This window comes from Lipotes vexillifer, unplaced genomic scaffold (assembly GCF_000442215.2).
Source record: "Lipotes vexillifer unplaced genomic scaffold, Lipotes_vexillifer_v1.1 scaffold191, whole genome shotgun sequence".
Taxonomy (NCBI): Eukaryota; Metazoa; Chordata; class Mammalia; order Artiodactyla; family Lipotidae; genus Lipotes; species Lipotes vexillifer.
Window position 1 is genome coordinate 25794 of NW_006785831.1, and position 21650 is coordinate 47443.

Sequence of the window (21650 nt, forward strand, 5' to 3'; positions counted from 1 at the left end):
GGAATCTTGATAGCATTGCCTCAGTTTTGTTTTCCTTTTCTACTTTATAAAAGCACAGACCTAACAGCTAGCATCCTGAGTGGAAACCTCCTCTGCATTTGCTTGCAACCCACAGCAGAAAATAAAATCGGCCTGAACCCCAGCTTTTCAGAATTGCAGGGAAACAGCCATCATGAGGTAAATATTCCCTGGTTCTCTGATAGGAAGTTGAGAATCTCTCCCAAATCTTGTTCTTGAGTGCAGCTTCCTGAATTATGCTATTTCAGTTTTTGCTAGTAGATTAAATATGCATTTCACTAATCATCTATCTAATCTATTTTACCAATTCACGCACTTTTATTTCTGTGGCTCTTCCTGATTTACAGAGTCAGGCGCTGAGGGATGTGCTCCCAGCAGAGCTGGCAGCTGGCAGCTGGGAAGGGATGTTGAGAGGGCCTAGGAGGGCATGCTCAGATCCTTTCAGGCAAAATCTGGTCAATGAGAGCTGGGGCCTGGAGGAAAGTTGCTGCAGGTCCCGGTCCCCCTTTTGTTTCTTATATTTGAAAGGACAAAATCAGAGCTTTGTGTGTTTTGTTATGGTTGCTGTGGTTATTTTAAAACCATGCTTACTTCTCAGCAAATGTGCTAAGGATTAGTTCAGCACTATGAAACTTCATAATGAATCGCTTTTGCCTTGAAATGTGCTCTGACAGGACTGGGGAAATATGTCTACGTGAACCATCTTCTTACCGACCTGCTAGACTTCCCGTGTGAACTATAAACAGGGAGTAAGTGTCACAGAGTCTCTTAAACTGCGTGGCAGATTCCCTGTACCACACCCGAACTGAGTGCTCTATTAGAATGCAAATTACTGGGCCCTGCATTCGGAAATCCTGATTGAACAGATCAGAAATAAGGCCTAGGAAAGAAATACGTATTTAAAGGGGACAGCAGGTATTTCATTCACACACTAAATGCTTCCTGCATTGTATATGTATAAATGTGAGTGGAGGAAGCCCAAAGTGGGTAGGGACTGGGAGGGGTGGGATGTTGACATAAAGCAAGGCTTGCCTCTTTAAGGGATGTTTTAGGGATAAGAAACTGGTGATTGGAATTCACTGCCAAAAAGTGAAGTCTTCCCAGAACCTTGCTACTCAGTGTGGTTCAAATCTAACACCCCCTGGGAGGTTGCCACAAAGGCAGCATCCCAGACCTACTGAATCCAGGTCAGCATTCTAACAAGATCCTCAGGTGATTTGGTCCTTGTGCACACTGAAGTGTGAGAAGCACTGCTCTGGAGAGTTCCTTGGCTCACTTTTTGAAGTGATGGGCTCCTTGCGTTGTCCCTGTTCTGAACAACTACCTGGGCATGAGGTCTGCCTGTCCCTTCACAGAGTCATATGCTCCACAGAAGCATCACCAGAATACCCATGGTCAAGCTGCCTCAGAGATTTCCCTTGAAACTCCTACTTTTACCATTTAAACAGGGCCTCTTTCTGCACATTTCAAGATTGTACTCTAGTCATGGCTTTGACAAGGTCCTGGAAAGAGATGTGGCAACTACCACGGGGTGTGTGGGCAGTGCCACCATCCAGGCGGGTCAGCAGTAAAATGGGTTGATTCTGGATATTTCCTAAGGACTAGCAATGCTGGTTTTATCTGTTTTGGTCACAGCTGCAGCTTGAGGCCATGAGAAATCTCTTCCTGGGCCCAAAGGGCTCTTACCTCCCCAATTCTTTCTATGAGATACCAAATCTCCAGGTAGGAAGGGCACTCAACTCTCCACATTTCACCTGAACTTAGACCTTCTCTTTACTTCAGCCAGCATCCTACCAGCTTGCTTGTTCCCTTAAATATCTGAATTTAATTATTATTCAGCAATTTATTAAATTTTATACACTATATGTGTATATATAGAGATAGAGTATATATGTCTGTATATATATATATATATAGAGAGAGAGAGTATTTAAAGCAACTTTCAAAAACAAGAGATACCTTAAAAAACGAAAATTAAAACCACCATATGACCCAGCAATCCCACTACTGGGCATATACCCTGAGAAAACCATAATTCAAAAAGAGTCATGGGGCTTCCCTGGTGGCGCAGTGGTTGAGAGTCCGCCTGCCGATGCAGGGGATAGGGGTTCATGCCCCGGTCCGGGAAGATCCCACATGCCACGGAGCGGCTGGGCCCGTGAGCCATGGCCGCTGAGCCTGCGCGTCCGGAGCCTGTGCTCCGCAACGGGAGAGGCCACAACAGTGAGAGGCCCGCACACCGCAAAAAAAAAAAAAAAAAGAGTCATGTCCCACAGTGTTCATTGCAGCATTATTTACAATAGCCAGGACATGGAAGCAACCTAAGTGTCCGTCAACAGATGAATGGATAAAGAAGATGTGGCACATATATACAATGGAATATTATGCAGCCATAAAAAGAAATGAAATTGAGTTATTTGTAGTGAGGTGGATGGACCTAGAGTCTGTCACACAGAGTGAAGTAATTCAGAAAGAGAAAAACAAATACCGTATGCTAACACATATATATGGAATCTAAAAAAAAAGGGTTCTGATGAAACTAGGGGCAGGATAGGAATAAAGACGCAGACGTAGAGAATGGACTTGAGGACACAGGGAGGGGGAAGGGTAAGCTGGGACGAAGTGAGAGAGTAGCATTGACCTATATACACTACCAAATGTAAAACAGATAGCTAGTGGGAAGCAGCCACATTGCACAGGGAGATCAGCTCGGTGCTTTGTGACCACCTAGAGGGGTGGGATAGGGAGGGTGGGAGGGAGATGCAAGAGGGAGGAGATATGGGGATATATGTATACATATATACACTTTTTATACACATGTATTCACTTTGTTATACAGCAGAAACTAACACAACATTGTAAAGCGATTATACTCCCATAAAGATGTTAAAAAAAAAGTCTTATAGCATGTAAAAATGTGTTAGCATATATTTAAATAATAGGAAGGTGGTGAAATAATTTATGTAAATAATAAACTTAAGAGTGTGCCTATCTAAGAAAAACACATGAGATAAATTAGTAAGTGAGGAAAACTTGGCAAATGGAGTTTGGGTTTTTAAAAAGACAACAGTATTTTTTTTTATTAAATCAAAATTATCTTCAAATGTTTTATTTTGATCTACTCAGCAAATATGTTTACATTGTCATAAACGTGTCAATTACATAATTGACACGTAAACATGTCAATTCACAATAAATATGTAATGAAAATCTGAAGGGCATGTGGGGGACCAAGTATTTCATGTACCTAAACCATATAGAAGAAAAAGGGACCAGAATTTCTAAGATAATTCTTTTCTTAATTTTATAATTGACATATAAAATTGTAAGATATTGAAAGCGTGCACTGTAGCGATTTGATATACGTATACCTTGTAAAAAGAGTCCCCCATCTAGTTAATTAACATACCCATCATCTCAGGTACTTTTTGTGTGTGGGGGGGTGAGACCATTTAAGTTCTACCCTCTTAGCAGATTTCAATTACACAACACAGTGTTATCAACTGTAGTCACCATGCTTTACACTAGCTCCTCAAACCTTATTCATCTTATAACTGAAAATTTGTACTCATTTACCAACCTCTCCCTATTCCCTGCCCCGACCCGTGGCAACCACTTTTCTACTCTGTTTCTATGAGTTTGAATTTTTTTTTAGATTCCACATATAAGTGATACCATGCAGTATTTGTCTTTCTCTGTCAGGCTTATTTCACTTAGCATAATGCCCTCAAGTTCCATCCATGTTGTCACAAAGTCAATCTGGCCTAATGTGTCATTTAAGTCCAATGTTTCTTTATTGATTTTCTATCTGGATGATCTCTCCATTGTTGGAAATGTGTTACTGAAGTCCTCTACTATTATTGTATTGCTATTTATTTCTCCCTTCAGGACTATTAATATTTGCTTTATATATTTAGGTGCTCATATGTAGGGTACATAAATATTTACAAATATTATATTCTCTTGTTGGATTGACCCCTTTATCATTATATAATGACCTTCTTTATCTCTTATTATAGTCTTTGTCTTTATCTCTTATTATAGTCTTATTATAGTCTTCTCTATCTCTTATTATAGTCTCTTATTATATATTTTGTCCAATATAAGCCGGCTTTCTTTTAGTTTGCATGGAATATCTTTTTCCATCTTTTCACTTTCAGTCTATGCGTGTCCTTAAAGCCGAAGGCAGCATATAGTTGGGTCTTGTTTTTTATCCATTCAACCGTTTTGTGTCTTTTGATTGGAGGATTTAGTCCATTTACATTTAAAGTAATTATTGATAGTTATGGACTTACTATACCATTTTATTAATTGCTTTCTGGTTACTTTGCAGTTACTTTTTTCCTTCCTTCTCTCCAACTCTTCTGCTGTGATTTGATGACTTTCTCTAATGATATTCTTGGATTCCTTTCTCTTTTGTGTATTTATCATAAATTTTTGCTTTGTGGTTACCATGAGGCTTATATAAAACATCTTATATTTATAATAGTTTATTTTAAGCTGATAACTTAAGTTTAAACACATACTAAAGCTCTACCTTTTTAACTCTCTCCTCCTCCCACATTATGTTTTTGATGGCACAATTTGTATATTTTTACCTTGTGTATACATTAACAAATTACTGTAGCTATAGTTATTTTTAAAACTTTTGTCTTTTAACCATTATACTAGATTCATAAATGATTTACCCATTAAGGCAATAGTATTTTAATGCAAGCCTCCTGGACGCTGGCTCTGGGTTTCATGTTTCTTCTTATCCAGATATCAGGACTCCTAGTCCAGTATACTTTGCTCCAAATCATACTTCAAGGGGAGATCAGGTATCAAATATCTAATCAAATTGACAACCTAGGAAGGAAGGCTTAGGAAAATCAACAGACCTGAATTCCAATTTTCAACAGGTTTTATAATCATGAAGCCACATACATAGTTGGCTATCTTCCTGAATAAACTGTTAGCATTAACATACATTTTTTAGCATGGCCAGCTCTAGCATTGGTGAACTGGTGGTATGGATGGAATGTCCCCAGGAGTTCCATACTCAGGGCTCTCTCACAGGTTCAGGAATGTTGAGTGAGCTTTTCTGCTTGCCCTTGCCCTTGTCTTGAGCAATCGACATCTTCTGAAGCTTATGACAGGATTGGAATATGTTTCATCTTGGAAAAGGAATCTTTATCAATAAGTACTTAAAAAGTTTATTTGCAAAGAGCCCTCTGGTTCACTGATACATCAAAGCCTGTTGCCCACCCCTACCCGTGCCCCAACCACCACCCTTAGAAAAAAAAAGATAGTGTCATAAAACTGGCAAGGTGATTTCTGGTTTTGTTGAAGTGAAAACATCCTAGGTCGCCAGTCTTTTGGCAGACTCACTGAGAAGTTACATGAATACTCTTAATCAGTCCTTAGAGTATTTAGCTATTGTTTTCAGGCACCTAGATACACCTATGAATCTGCAGACACATTCTATTGATCTGAAACTCATGCTTTTCTTTCTCTCTCTAAACTTCCTCATTGGGCAATCAGCAAAGTTAAAATGTGTTGAAACACTGAAATGCCTTTGTAATGCTTTAGTTGCTTAACAGGTACAAAGAGATTTGTTCAGTGATTATAACGTACTCCTAATATTTATTTTCTAATATTGCTAACTTGATTTTGACCTATTGTCCTTCACACAGGGCAGCTAGAAACCCCAGGAGAAGCCAAATTGAAAAACCCTAAATGGAGAGGGAAGACTTTAGCATTGTGGTACTCTAGCCAGGGACCAAGAGAACGAAAAAACTGACAAGAAAAGAGGCACACACATAAAGAGATATCTGCATAGATAACTTTCCCCTCTCCCCTTGCCTTGGGTTGATTCCTTTGCCTCTGCCATCTCTCACTATAAAGCATTTCACATTTCACATGCAATCACATTGGGTCACAAATGGCTTAGGTGAGCATTGCTGGAGAGAGAGACAGGAAGTAGATCAGAGCACCTGCAGCAGTGGTGTGTGAGCCAGTGCTGGCCCACGGTAAACTGCAAATACAGTCAGTGGCTCCTCTTAGAGGAAAATGTATTAGACAATTTAAAGAACTTTCCTTTATTCTGAGATTATATTCTTCTTACTTCTTCCATGATAATAAAAATGTTTCCTTTCTCTCTTTTTCTCTTTTTTAAATAAAATGTTGGTAAGAATAGATGGTTGGTGTCTTACGAGATGAATTTTTCTCCCCATGTCATTGGATTGTCAAATAAGCTGGCAACCCTACTTGTTGCATAACATTTTTCTGAAACTGTGCTAGTCTGTGAAATCCAAAATTGTAGACAACGGTGGGTTTAATGATTCTGGAGGTTCTTTTCAATTTTATGGTGCCAAGAATCTACTGATAAAAAAGGAGGAGCACATTGGGCTTCCCTGGTGGCGCAGTGGTTGAGAGTCCGCCTGCCGATGCAGGGGACATGAGTTTGTGCCCTGGTCCGGGAAGGTCCCACATGCCGCGGAGCGGCTGGGCCCGTGAGCCATGGGCACTGAGCCTGCTCATCCAGAGCCTGTGCTCCGCAACGGGAGAGGCCACAACAGTGAGAGGCCCGCATACTGCAAAAAAAAAAAAAAGAAGGAAACACATAAGGGTACTTAAGTGTAAATCTAACAGAACACGCACAGGACTTGAATGCCTATAAACTATTAAAATGCTAATGAAAGAAATTAAAGAATATCTAAATAAACAGATACAGAATGTTCATGGATTAGAAGACTCAACATAGCAACAATGTCAATTCTCCCCCAATTGATATAAAATTCCTATCAAAACTCCAGCAAGATTTTTTATAGATATAGAAAAGATTAATCTAAAATTTAGATGGGAAAGCAAAGGAACTAGCATAACAATTTTGAAAAAGAAAAATAGAGAGGAATCACCCTACCCAATTTTAAGATTGATTACACACAGTAAGCAAGATCGCATGGTATTGGTGGAAGGATAAACACACAGACCAGTGGAACAGAATAAGGAACCCAGATATAATCCCACATGAGCACAGCCAACTGATTTTTGACAAAGGTGCAAAAGCAATTCAATACAGGATGAACAGTCTTCAACAAATGCTGCTGGAGCAACTGGATATCCATAGGCTGAAAAATGAGACACTGACCTAATCTTCATACATTAAGCAAAAATTAACACAAAACGGATCACAGATTTAAATGTAAAATTATAAAACTTGTAGAAGAAAACACAGGAGAAAATCTTCAGGACTTAGGGCCTGGTGAAGAGTTCCTGGACATGATACCAAACACATTACCCATAAGAGAAAAAAAATCAATAAATTATACTTCATCAAAAGTAAAAACTTTTGCTCTTCAAAACACCTTATTAAAGGATAATAAGACAAGCCACACACTGAGAGAAAATATTTGAAAACATCACAAAGCACTCATATCTAGAATCTATAAAGAGTTATTGAAACCCAACAATAAAAAAAAACCTAATTAGAAAATAGGCAAAGGATATGAAGAGATATTTCATGAAAGAGGATACGTACATGGCAAATAAGCACATAAAAATATGTTCAACACCACTAGCCATTAGGGAAATGCAAATTAAGACCACAAGGAGATACCACTACATGTCTATTAAAAGGGCTAACATCTAAAAAAAAGTGAAAATACCAAATTCTGGTAAGAATGCAAAGAACTAGATCATTCATACATTACTAGTAGGAATGAAAAATGATACTATTCATCTGGAAAACAGTTTGGCGGTTTCTTAAAAACATAAGCATACACTTACCATATGACCTAGCAATTGCACTCCTCAACATTTATCCCAGAGAAATGAAAATTTATGTCCATGTAAAGGCCTGTATACAACTGTTCATAGCACTTTTTTTTGTAATAAGCCAAAACCGGGAACAATTGAAATGTCCTACAACAGATGAATAGTTAACTGTGATACTCCCATACCATGGTAAATGACCCCCCAGTAGAAAGGAATGAACTGTTGATAAAACTCAACAACTTGGATGTATGTCAAGGGCATTATGATGAGTGAAAAAGGCAATCTCCAAAGTATACATAATATATGACTCTATGTATATGACATTCATGAAATGACAAAATTATAGAGATGAAAAACATGTTAGTTACCAGAGGCTAGAAATGTTTGGAAATGGAGGGAGGCAACAGTTTTGACTCTAAAGAAACAGCATGAGAGAGATGTTTGTGATGATGCAGTAGTTCTCTAACTTGATCAAATGATGGTTCCATGGATTTACACATGTGATAGAATGACAGAACTGTATGCATATTGTACCACTGCCAATTTCCTAGTTTTGACATAGTTAGATACGATATAATCTTTGGGAGAAACTGGGTGAAGGATACACTGGACCTATGTACAATCTTTGCAAATTTCTGTGAATCCATTATTATTTCCAAATAAATGGGTCAAATATTATTGCGTTTAGGTGGTCTTAATTTGTTGCATAATCTGCAGACTAAGTTCCTAAGGTCAATAATGTTTCCTAAGGTTCTGCATTTCTTACTGGTCTCTGTCCTAATTACAAAAATAGGAAACTTTTTTTTTTTTTAAACGGCCTGAGTCCTGATTTTGCCACTCATGCAACTGTGTGATCTCAGGAACCTGTGCTTTGACTTTATTTTTTATACAGCAGGTTCTTATTAGTTACATATTTTATACATATTAGTATATGTATGTCAATCCCAATCTCCCAATTCATCCCACCCCGCCCCCTGCCCCCCCTACTTTCCCCCCTTGGTGTCCATACGTTTGTTCTCTAGATCTGTGTCTCTATTTCTGCCTTGCAAACTGGTTCATCTGTACCATTTTTCTAGATTCCACATATATGCGTTAATATACGATATTTGTTTTTCTCCTTCTGACTTACTTCACTCTGTATGACAATCTCTAGTTCCATTCATGTCTCTACAAATGACCCAATTTCGTTCCTTTCTATGGCTGAGTAATAATCCATTGTATATATGTACCACATCTTCTTTATCCATTCATCTGTCGATGGGCATTTAGGTTGCTTCCATGACCTGGTTATTGTAAATAGTGCTGCAATGAACATGGGGGTGCATGAGACTTTTTGAATTATGGTTTCCTCTGGGTATATGCCCAGTAGTGGGATTGCTGGGTCATATGGTAGTTCTATTTTTAGTTTTTTAAGGAACCTCCATACTGTTCTCCATAGTGGCTGTATCAATTTACATTCCCAACCAACAGTGCAAGAGGGTTCCATTTTCTCCAAACCTTCTCCAGCATTTGTCGTTTGTAGATTTTCTGATGATGCCCATTCTAACTGGTATGAGGTGATACCTCATTGTAGTTTTAATTTGCATTTCTCTGATAATTAGTGATGTTGAGCAACTTTTTGTGTGCCTCTTGGACATCTCTATGTCTTCTGTGGAGAAATGTCTATTTAGGTCTTCTGCCCATTTTTTGATTGGGTTGTTTGCTTTTAATTTTTTTTGAGCTATGCCGGCGTCTCACTCTTGTGGCCTCTCCCATTGCGGAGCACAGGTTCCGGACGCGCAGGCTCAGCGGCCATGGCTCACGGACCTAGCCGCTCTGCGGCATGTGGGATCTTCCCGGACCGGGACACGAACCCATGTTCCCTGCATTGGCAGGAAGACTCTCAACCACTGCACCACCAGGGAAGCCCGGGTTGTTTGCTTTTTGATATTGAGCTGCATGAGCTGTTTATATATTTTGGAGATTAATCCTTCGTCCGTTGAGTCATTTGCAAATATTTTCTCCCATTCTGAGGGTTGTCTTTTTGTCTTGTTTGTAGTTTCCTCTGCTGTGCAAAAGCTTTTAAGTTTCATTAGGTCCCATTTGTTTATTTTTGTTTTTCTTTCCATTACTCTAGGAGGTGGATCAAAAAATATCTTGCTGTGATTTATGTCAAAGAGTGTTCTTCCTAAATTTTCCTCTAAGAGTTTTATAGTGTCCGGTCTTACATTTAGGTTTTTAATCCATTTTGAGTTTATTTTTGTGTATAGTGTTAGGGAACGTTCTAATTTCATTCTTTTACATGTAGCTGTCCAGTTTTCCCAGCACCACTTATTGAAGAGACTGTCTTTTCTCCATTGTATATTTTTGTCCCCTTTGTCATAGATTAGTTGACCATAGGTGCGTGGGTTTATCTCTGGGCTTTCTATCCTGTTCCATTGATCTATATTTCTGTTTTTGTGTTTTGTGCCAGTACCATATTGTCTTGATTACTGTACTTTGTAGTATAGTCTGAAGTCAGAGAGTCTGATTCCTCCAGCTCCGTTTTTTGCCCTCAAGATTGCTTTGCCTACTTGGGGTCTTTTGTGTCTCCATACAAATTTTAAGATTTTGTTTCTAGTTCTGTAAAAAATGCCATTGGTAGTCTGATAGGGATTGCATTGAATCTGTAGATTGCTTTGGGTAGTATAGTCATTTTCACAATATTGATTCTTCCAATCCAAGAACATGGTATATCTCTCCATCTGTTTGTGTCATCTCTGATTTCTTTCATCAGTTTTCTGAGTATAAGTCTTTCACCTACTTAGGTAGGTTTATTCCTAGGTATTTTATTCTTTTTGTTGTAATGGTGAATGGGATTGTTACCTTAATTTCTCTTTCTGATCTTTCGTTGTTAGTGTACAGGACTGCAAGAAATTTCTGTGCCTTAATTTTGTATCCTGCAACTTTACCAAATCCATTGATTAACGCTAGTAGTTTTCTGGTGGCATCTTTAGGATTCTCTATGTATAGTATCATGTCATCTGCAAACAGTGACAGTTTTACTTCTTCTTTTCCACTTTGTATTCCTTTTATTTCTTTTTCTTCTCTGATTGCCATGGCTAGGAGTTCCAAAACTATGTTGAATAATAGTGGTGAGAGTGGACATCCTTGTCTTGTTCCTGATCTTTGAGGAAATGCTTTCAGTTTTTCACCATTGAGAATGCTGTTTGCTGTGGGTTTGTCATATATGGCCTTTATTATGTTGAGGTAGGTTCCCTCTATGCCCACTTTCTGGAGAATTTTTATCCTAAATGGGTGTTGAATTTTGTCAAAAGCTTTTTCTGCATCTATTGAGATGATGATATGGTTTTTCTTCTTCAGTTTGTTAATATGGTGTATCACATTGATTGATTTGCATATATTGAAGAATCCTTGCATCCCTGGGATACATCCCACTTGATCATGGTGTATGATCCTTTTAATGTGCTGTTGGATTCTGTTTGCTAGTATCTTGTTGAGGATTTTTACATCTACATTCATCAGTGAAATTGGTGTGTAATTTTCCTTTTTTGTAGTATCTTTGTGTGGTTTTGTAATCAGGGTGATGGGGGCCTCATTGAATGAGTTTGAGAGTGTTCCTTCCTCTGCAATTTTTTGGAAGAGTTTGAGAAGGATGGGTGTTAGCTCTTCTCTAAATGTTTGATGGAATTCACCTGTGAAGCCATCTGGTCCTGGACTTTTGTTTGTTGGAAGATTTTTAATCACAGTTTCAATTTCATTACTTGTGATTGGTCTGTTCATATTTTCTATTTCTTCCCGGTTCAGTCTTGGAAGGTTATACCCCTCTAAGAATTTGTCCATTTCTTCCAGGTTGCCCATTTTATTGGCATAGAGTTGCTTGTAGTAGTCTCTTAAGATGTTTTGTATTTCTGCAGTGTCTGTTGTAACTTCTCCTTTTTCATTTCAATTTTATTGATTTGAGTCCTCTCCCTCTTTTACTTGATGAGTCTGGCTAATGGTTTACCAATTTTGTTTATCTTCTCAAAGAACCAGCTTTTAGTTTTATTGATCTTTGCTATTGTTTTCTTTGTTTCTATTTCATTTATTTCTGCTCTGATCTTTATGATTTCTTTCCTTCTAATAACTTTGTCCGTAGGTCTGTAGGTCTACTAACTTTGGGTTTGGTTTGTTCTTTCTCTAGTTCGTTTAGGTGTAAGGTTAGATTCTTTATTTGAGATGTTTGTTGTTTCTTGAGGTAGGATTGCATTGCTGTAAGATTCCCTCTTAGAACTGCTTTCACTGCATCCCATAGGTTTTGGATTGTCCTGTTCTCGTTGTCACTTGTCTCTAGGTATTTTTTGATTTCCTCTTTGATTTCTTCAGTGATCTCTTGGTTATTTAGTAACATATTGTTTAGCCTCCATGTGTTTGTGTTTTTTACTTTTTTTTTCACTGTAATTGATTTCTAATCTCATAGCATTGTGGTCGGAAAAATTGCTTGATATGATTTCAATTTCCTTAAATTTACTAAGGCTTGATTTGTGACCCAAGATGTGATCTATCCTGAAGAATGTTCCGTGTGCACTTGCGAAGAAAGTGTAATCTGCTGTTTTGGGGTGGAATGTCCTATAAATATCAATTAAATCTATATGGTCTACTGTGTCATTTAAAGCTTCTGTTTCCTTATTAATTTTCGGTCTGGATGATCTGTCCATTGGTGTAAATGAGGTGTTAAAGTCCCCCATTATTACTGTGTTACTGTCGATTTCCTCTTTTATAGCTGTTAGCATTTGCCTTATGTATCGAGGTGCTCCTATGTTGGGTGCATATATATTTACAATTGTTATATCTTCCTCTTGGATTGATCCCTTGATCATTATGTAGTGTCCTTCCTTGTCTCTTGTAACATTCTTTATTTTAAAGTCTATTTTATCTGATATGAGTATTGCTACCCCAGCTTTCTTCTGATTTCCATTTGCATGGAATAACTTTTTCCATCCTCTCACTATCAGTCTGTATGTGTCCGTAGGTCTGAAGTGGGTCTCTTTGTAGATAGCACATATATGAGTTTTGTTTTTGTTTCCATTCCACAAGCCTGTGTCTTTTGGTTGGAGCATTTAATCCATTCATGTTTAAGGTAATTATTGATATGTATGATCCTATTACCACTTTCTTAATTGTTTTGGGTTTGTTTTTGTAGGTCCTTTTCTTCTCTTGTGTTTCCCACTTAGAGAAGTTCCTTTAGCATTTGTTGTAGAGCTGGTTTGGTGGTGCCGAATTCTCTTAGCTTTTGCTTGTCTGTAAAGCTTTTGATTTCTGCATCGAATCTGAATGAGATCCTTGCCGGGTAGAGTAATCTTGGTTGTAGGTTCTTCCCTTTCATCACTTTAAATATATTGTGCCACTCCCTTCTGGCCTGTAGAGTTTCTGCTGAGAAATCAGCTGTTAACCTTATGGGAGTTCCCTTGTATGTTATTTGTCATTTTTCCCTTGTTGCTTTCAATAATGTTTCTTTGTCTTTAATTTTTGGCAATTTGATTACTATGTGTCTCAGTGTGTTTCTCCTTGGGTTTATCCTGACTGGGACTCTCTGCGCTTCCTGGACTTGGGTGGTTATTTCCTTTCCCATGTTAGGGAAGTTTTTGACTATAATCTCTTCAAATATTTTCTTGGATCATTTCTCTCTCTCTTCTCCTTCTGCGACCCCTATAATGTGAATGTTGGTACATTTAATGTTGTCCCAGACGTCTCTTAGGCTGTCTTCATTTCTTTTCATTCTTTTTTCTTTATTCTGTTCCATGGCAGTGAATTCCACCAACCTGTCTTCTAGGTCACTTATCCGTTCTTCTGCCTCATTCATTCTGCTACTGATTCCTTCTAGTGTATTTTTCATTTCAGTTATTGTATTGTTCATCTCTGTTTGTTTGTTCTTTAATTCTTCTAGTGGTTGGTTCTTTAATTCGTCTAGGTCTTTGTTAAACATTTGTTGCATCTTCTCGATCTTTGCCTCCATTATTTTTCCAAGGTCCTGGATCACCTTCACTATCATTATTCTGAATTCTTTTTCTGGAAGGTTGCGGCTGTTTGGTGGGGCTAATGGCAGACTCTGGGAGGGCTCAGCCAAGGAGTACTTCCCAGAACTTCTGCTGCCAGTGTCCTTGTTCCTGCAGTGAGCCACAGCTGCCCCTGGGCTCTGCAGGAGACCCTCCAACACTAGCAGGTAGGTCTGGTTCAGTCTCCTATGGGGTCACTGCTCCTTCCCCTGGGTCCCAGTGCACACACTACTTTGTGTGTGCCCTCCAAGAGTGGAGTCTCAGTTTCCCCCAGTCCTGTCAAAGTCCTGCAATCAAATCCCGCTAGCCTTCAAAGTCTGATTCTCTGGGGATTCCTTCTCCGTTGTCGGACCCCCAGGTTGGGAAGCCTGACGTGGGGCTCAGAACCTTCACTCCAGTGGGTGGACTTCGGTAGTATAATTGTTCTCCAGATTCTGAGTCACCCAGCCAGCAGTTATGGGATTTGATTTTACTGTGATTGCGCCCCACCCCACCATCTCATTGTGGCTTCTCCTTTGTCTTTGGATGTGGGGTGTCTTTTTTGGTGAGTTCCAGTGTCTTCCTGTCGATGATTGTTCAGCAGTTAGTTGTGATTCTGGTGCTCTCCCAAGAGGGAGTGAGCACATGTCCTTCTACTCTGCCATCTTGAACCAATCTCCTAGGAAACTCTTACATAGCATGAAATATGTGTGCTCTAAGTGCTTTCCATAGATAGGCGTATTAATTCTCACCAAATCCAGTGTGATAAGTCTATTATTTTCCCCACTTTACAAAGGAGACTCTGAAGCACAGAGAGGTTGCATGGGTAGAAAGTGCTGGGGCCAGTGTATGAAGCCAAGCAAACTGCATTCAAAGGCCACATGGATCTTAGAAATATAGGAACTCAAAGGAAGATCAAAGCAGGAGTGCCCTTTTCAAGGCTAAGCTCTAAATATGCAGTGTTTTGTCTGACTTATTTCTATTGGCTGTTTGTCACCTAACAAAGAAAATCTGCTTTTGTTTTTAAAGTACTAATGCTGATGAGGATCAGATCAAGGATAAGCTGGAACAGTTGAGATGTCACTTTACATGGGAGTTGGTCATTAAAGACACTGAAATACCTGAATTAGAAGACAGGGTCTTGGAGCAGATTGAGTTCCTGGACACCACATACAAAGTGGGAATATACAACTTATTGGCCTATGTGAAACACCTGAGAGGCCAGAATGAGGAAGCCTTGAAGAGTTTGAAAGAAGCTGAAGACTTAACCCAGCAAGAACATGCCAACCAATCAGACGTGAGAAGTCTGGTTACCTGGGGCAACTATGCCTGGCTGCATTACCACATGGGCCGACATGCAGAAGCCCAGATTTACCTGGACAAGGTGAAGAACACTTGCAGGAAGCTTGCAAATTCCTCCAGCTATAGAATGGAGTGTCCTGAAATGGACTGTGAGGAAGGATGGGCCTTGCTGAAATGTGGAGGAAAGAATTATGAACGGGCCAAGGTCTGCTTTGAAAAGGCTCTGGAAGTGGACCCTGAAAACCCTGAATTCAGCGCTGGGTATGCAATCACCATCTATCGCCTGGAGGGCTTTAACAAAGCAGCACAGAGTACTGAGGCATTTTGTCTGAATACCCTAAAACAGGCTGTCAGGCTAAATCCAAAAGATGCATATATTAAGGCTCTCCTTGCCCTGAAGCTTCAAGCTGTAGGACAAGAAGCTGAAGGAGAAAAATACATTAAAGAAGCACTGACCAACGCGTCCTCAAAGATCTATGTCTTCCGATATACTGCCAAGTTTTACCGAAGAAAAGGCTCTCTAGATGAAGCTCTTCAGTTCTTAAAACTGGCCTTGAAAGTAACACCCTCCTCTGTCGTCCTGCATCACCAGATGGGGCTTTGCTATAAGTCACAAATGATCCAAATAAAGAGAGCTACAAACTGGCAGCCTAAAGGACAGGATAAAGAAAACATCAACAGAATAATACAATTAGCCATACCTCATTTTGAATTTGCTGTGCAACAAAAGCCCACATTTGAGTTTGCTTACATAGACCTGGCAGAAATGTACATAGAAGCAGGTGACCACAAAAAAGCTGAAGATGCTTATCAAAAGGTGTTATGTATGGAATCACTCAACAAATATATACTGCAACAGGTACATTTCCACTACGGCCGATTTCTGGAATTTCAAAAAAAATCTGAAGTTGATGCAATCAGCCATTATTTAAAAGCAGTAAAAATAGAAAACGCATCATTAGCAAGGGATAAAAGTATCAATTCTTTGAAGAAATTGGCTTCACAGAAACTTCAGAGAGATGCATCAGATATAGAAAGCTTGTGCATCCTTGGGTTCATCCACAAAGTAAAAGGAGAAATGAATGAAGCCCTGGAGTATTACGAGCAGGCCCTGAGGCTGGTTCCTGTCTTGGAGAACTCTGTGCTTGTGACCTGTAGGCACTGAAATATGGACCACTCTTACATATCATTTGATTTTACATCAACATATACTAATCATCTTTTCTGCTTGCTGCTTTCAGAAACATGTAATTCACTGCAATGATGTAATCTTTGAACAATTACTCAAACCTGATAAAACACTGGTTGTACGGAGAAAATAGTGAAACAGACTATACAGGTCTCTGTGTGTGAAAGAGAGAGAGGAAGAGAGAGAAGAACCATTTCTCTGTGAATGTTATATAGCAGGAAAAAAAAAGTTTGTTGAGTAGATTTGTAGCAAATAAAACACTGGCCTTGACATGGAACCAACCTAAATGTCCATTGACAGATGAATGGATAAAGAAGATGTGGCACATATAAACAATGGAATATTACTCAGCCATAAAAAGAAACGAAATTGAGTCATCTGTAGTGAGGTGGATGGACCTAGAGTCTGTCATACAGAGTGAAGTAAGTAAGTAAGAAAGAGAAAAACAAATACTGTATTCTAATTATATATGGACTCTAAAAAAAAAAATGATACTGATGAACCTAGTTGCAGGGCAGGAATAAAGATGTAGACATAGAGAATGGACTTGAGGACATGGGGTGGGAGGGGGAAGCTGGGGTAAAGTGAGAGTAGCATTGACATATATACACCACTGATTGTAAAATAGCTAGTGGGAAGCAGCTGCATAGCACAGGGAGATCAGCTCGGTGCTTTGTGATGACCTAGAGGGGTGGGATAGGGAGGGTGGGAGGGAGGCTTAAGAGGGAGGGGATATGGGGACATGTGTATGCATATGGCTGATTCATTTTGGTGTATAACAGAAACTAACACAGTATTGTGAAGCAGTTATACTCCAATAAAGATCTATTTAAAAAAAACCACTGGACTTACGTAAAATAAAATGTTCAATTCATTCATTTTATCAATAAATAGTTCTCAGTGCTAGATACCAAAAATACTATGGTGATGTAGGGGAGGGAAAATTCTTTTTCCTCTACCCATATTAGGTTCATTGGCTTGGGCCTTAAATTAAACTGAAAAAAGACAGATTAACAAGAGAAAAACAAACAAGTTTATTAACACATGCATTGGGCATACCCAGGGGAGTACCCAGTGATGAGTAATTCAAAGGGGTGGGTTTATATAGCATCCTAACAAACAAACAATACATTTTTAGAGAAGTGATAAGGTAAAGGCAAAGAACTTTAGTTTCTAAGTGGCAAATTATAGGAAGGCAAATATATGAGGGAAACTAATGGAAGATAATAGCCTGCTTATAAGGTTTGTTATGTATATTTTTCTGTTTGTGTCTCTGGGTTGATTAGGGACTGGAGTTGTCTCAGGTGATCAACTTCTGTCCTTCCTGGTAGAGGAGGAGAGACATTGTTTTCAGGAAGATGGGGGAGAGCAGAGAGCTTTCCTTATATCTGCTTCTTTTCAACTGCCTTTAGCTCAAAATAATCCTAAGGCAAGGTGGCATATTTGGGGGTGGCATATTCTGCTACCCTTCAGTGAAACAAAGCAGACATTTCCCCCAAACCTCATGCAGCTTACAATCTAGTGAGAAAGACAGTAAAACAAATACACAGTCAATTAAAGGTCAGCTTTCCCCATGGAGATGTTTGAAATTTAATTCATTGTCAAACTGTGCCAAGTAGTTTCTCTTGTTTTATGCCATTTTGTTTGAAGTGCTATCGATTCAGTCATTTGCTGGTATTGACCTTTCTCCGAATAAGATATACAGATTACCAACAAACACATGAAAGGATGCTCAACATCACTAATCATTAGAGAAATGCAAATCAAAACTGCAGTAAGGTATCACCTCACACGAGTCAGAATGGCCATCGTCAAAAAATCTACAAACAATAAATGCTGGAGAGGGTGTGGAGAAAAGGGAACCCTCTTGCACTGTTGGTGGGAATGTAAATTGATACAGCCACAATGGAGAACAGTATGGAGGTTCCTTAAAAAACTAAAAATAGAACTACCATATGACCCAGGAATCACACTACTGGGCATATACCCTGAGAAAACCATAATTCAAAAAGACATATGCACCCCAATGTTCATTGCAGGTCTATTTACAAGAGCCAGGACATGGAAGCAACCTAGTGTCCATCGACAGATGAATGGATAAAGAAGATGTGGCACATATACACAATGGAATATTACTAAGCCATAAAAAGAAACGAAATTGAGTTATTTGTAGTGAGGTGGATGGACCTAGAGTCTGTCATACGAATGAAGTAAGTCAGAAAGAGAAAAACAAATACTGTATGCTAACACATATATATGGAATCTAAAACAAAAAAATGGTTATGAAGAACCTAGGGGCAGGACAGGAATAAAGACGCAGATGTAGAGAATGGACTTGAGGACACGGGGAGGGGGAAGGGTAAGAGTAGCATTAGTAGTAGTAGGACGAAGAGAGAGAGTAGCATTGACATATATACACTACCAAATGTAAAATAGATAGCTAGTGGGAAGCAGCTGCATGGCACAGGGAGATCAGCTCGGTGCTTTGTGACCACCTAGAGGGGTGGGATAGGGAGGGTGGGAGGGAGACGTAAGAGGGAGGAGATATGGGGATATATGTATATGTATAGCTGATTCACTTTGTTATAAAGCAGAAACTAACACACCATTGTAAAGCAATTATACTCCAATAAAGATGTTTAAAAAAGAGAAAAAAGAAATATTAAAAGGATGCTAAAGGATCTGAGAGACTGTCTGTAGCAATCACCTTTGATTATGACATTTTATTAATAGACAATGCACAACAAATAATGTTTTTAAAAGGAAAATTAAGGAACCGATGTTATTGTATTTTCATTCTTATGTGTGTCTGGGGGAAGGATGTATTAATTTTCTATTGTGGCTCTAATAAATTACCACAAACTTGGTGGCTTAACACCACACTAATTTATTATCTTACGGTTCTAGAGATGAGAAGTCTGAAATTGGTTTCATTGGCCTGAAATCAAGGTGTTGGCACAGTCAAATTCTCCCCAGAGGCTCTAGGGGACAATTCTTTTGGTACTTTTTCCAGATTCTGGAGGTTGCCTGTATTTCCTGGTGCGGACCCCTAATCCACAGAAAATACAAGTACCCAGGGAATTCCCAGAAATATTGGGCAAGGCTTTGGATTTCTACTGAAATTCTATAGGAAATGAAGTGAGCCAAATTTATATCATTGAGGGGGCAGGCATCAGAGTTACATAGAAGCAATCTTCACAATTTCCTTATCACTAAAACAAGAGATTTATTAGATTAACAAAAACATAACTTAAAGTGCTTGTGTTGGTGGGAGGAGGCTGTAAGGTACTAAAATAAGTCTAACCACTGCCAACTCCCCGAGTCAGAAATATTAAAAGTAAATAATTATTGGATAAGTGGTCAATTCTCAACTAGGCAGTTTTTCCCAGGTATTGTTATACATCGTTTGTACCCAGAAAGCAGAGCTCATTAATGTAAAATAAATCTCTGGATTATGTAATGTGTTTGTGTGAGACGTGTTTGTGTGAGATGTGTTTGATAACCTCCAGAGATCACATTTACTTAGTGTGTCTTATGACCTAATACCAGCTCTCTCTCCCATCCTTCCCAACTCTGGAAGAGATATCTGCACTTCCCGGAGCTCAGTAAAACTAAAATGTGTGACAGCCTGGATGTTTGCAGAGAAAAACAACAAGCAGCAAATCCAGGAAAACAGATGCTCTTTGGTACTAAAGATACTATTGCCAAGCTTACAAATGAATATATCCAGGGATTACCAAGAGGTAACTGACAGCTTTAAATTGACAGCTGAATTTCAGGAGCTTGTTACTCCCATGGAAATGACTGGCAGAACCTCAGTCGGTGTCCTTATTTAGAGTCCCCCCAAGTGCCCAGCGGGGGTCTCTCATGTACCCTGAATCAAGCCAAGCCATAGCTCCTGCCATTCACTACTATTATAGGTACCCCAGCCCAAGTCCTTGCTAATTGCTGTCTACACACCACCACAGGCTCTGCCTCCTTGAGGATCATCCTGGCCACCAATGTCTCCATTCTCACGATGCTGCTAGAGCTGGACCTGCATTGGGACTAAAAGCCTCTACTCTACAGCCTGCCCCAGCTTGAACTGCCCACCCTGTCTGTGTCCATAGCTCTGTATCTTGTCCCAAGCCAGACCAAATGTGATACAGCCACCTCCACTTTGTATCCCATGCTGAAGGGAGTAGGCCTTCACTGCCATTCCCCTGGATATCAATCCTTTCACCCAGGCCATCTCTTGAACTCCAGTACCACCCCCAACTTCCCTTGATCTGTATCCACTTTCCCTTTCCTACCTAAAGTCCACCTCCTCTCTCTTTCGGGCTGTGCTGGAAGACTAATTCAAATAAATTAGGTATATACATGAGGGTATTACTTACATGATTCTCAACTGTGGGGAAGAGGGAAGAGGAGGATTTTGCCCCTCGGGACAAAGAAAAAACAACAAAAAAAGTTGGACTTGGCATTATATGGAGACAATTTCATTTGTCACAACTGCAGGGTGCTACTGACATCTAGTGGAGAGATGAAAGATTGCTGCTTAAACATCCTAAAATGTCAATAGTGCCAAGGTTGAGAAACTCTGGCTTTTATCTATTCATTGGAAGACTTATTAAGTTTCAGTTTCCCAAGCAGATTTTTGATCAGTTGCCATGTTTCATGTTCTATTTCTCTTTTTCTCTAGTTGCTGTGTTTCACAGGTTGATGAGAATAAATTCAGAAGGTAATACACGATTAATTTTCCCAAGAATCCACCCAATCCAACAGTCTGTGAAAAAAAGACTGAGATTCAAATTCCATCCAGTACTTTCAGCGTGTTCAACACCTACTCAACAGTCGGGTCTTTGCTTCTTCCCAATCCTGAAAGTGTATATTCCTTTAAAATTTTTATAGACGGTTTTTGTCTTTCTGAATTTGAATTCCTAAACAATATAAGGTGATAACCAGGATCCTTTTTTCCCTTTTGATTTTTATCATTGATTGTTTAGTTGCTGTCCATGCAAACCTTAATAAGCAAAGACTATCTCTTGGCCCAGATACAGCTAAAAGAAAGGAAAGGAAAGGAGTACAAACAAGGAAGAAAAAACATTACCTACGCACTGGAAATTTTTTCAAACAGAGCTCTATTAAATGTTCTACATCCTTAGGAAGGAGGAAATTCTGGGCTTATTTTTCTACCTCCAAATAAACCATTCAGTACTTTTTCTAAAATGTGGCTTCCCACTTAAACATTACAACAGCCTACACGCCCACCGCATCCACGTTACCGCTCCGGCCTCACTTCTTAGGACGTTTTCCCTGCTCTCTGCACTCCAACCACACCATCTGCGCTTGCCAAGTATGCTTGCACCTCCAGGCCTTGCACTTACCGTTCCCCCAGCCTGGAACGCTCT

General features: G+C 39.3%; 1 protein-coding gene across 1 annotated transcript in view; it reads left to right on the forward strand.

Moving 5' to 3' along the window:
* LOC103080409 (interferon-induced protein with tetratricopeptide repeats 1) overlaps positions 1-16236 on the forward strand; it is a 22959-nt gene extending 6723 nt beyond the window's left edge. Inside the window, exon 2 of the mRNA XM_007458148.1 lies at positions 14799-16236. Coding sequence (XP_007458210.1) covers positions 14799-16236 — 1438 coding nt within the window. The remainder of the gene's footprint in view (positions 1-14798) is intronic.
* The last annotated feature ends 5414 nt before the right edge of the window (positions 16237-21650 follow it).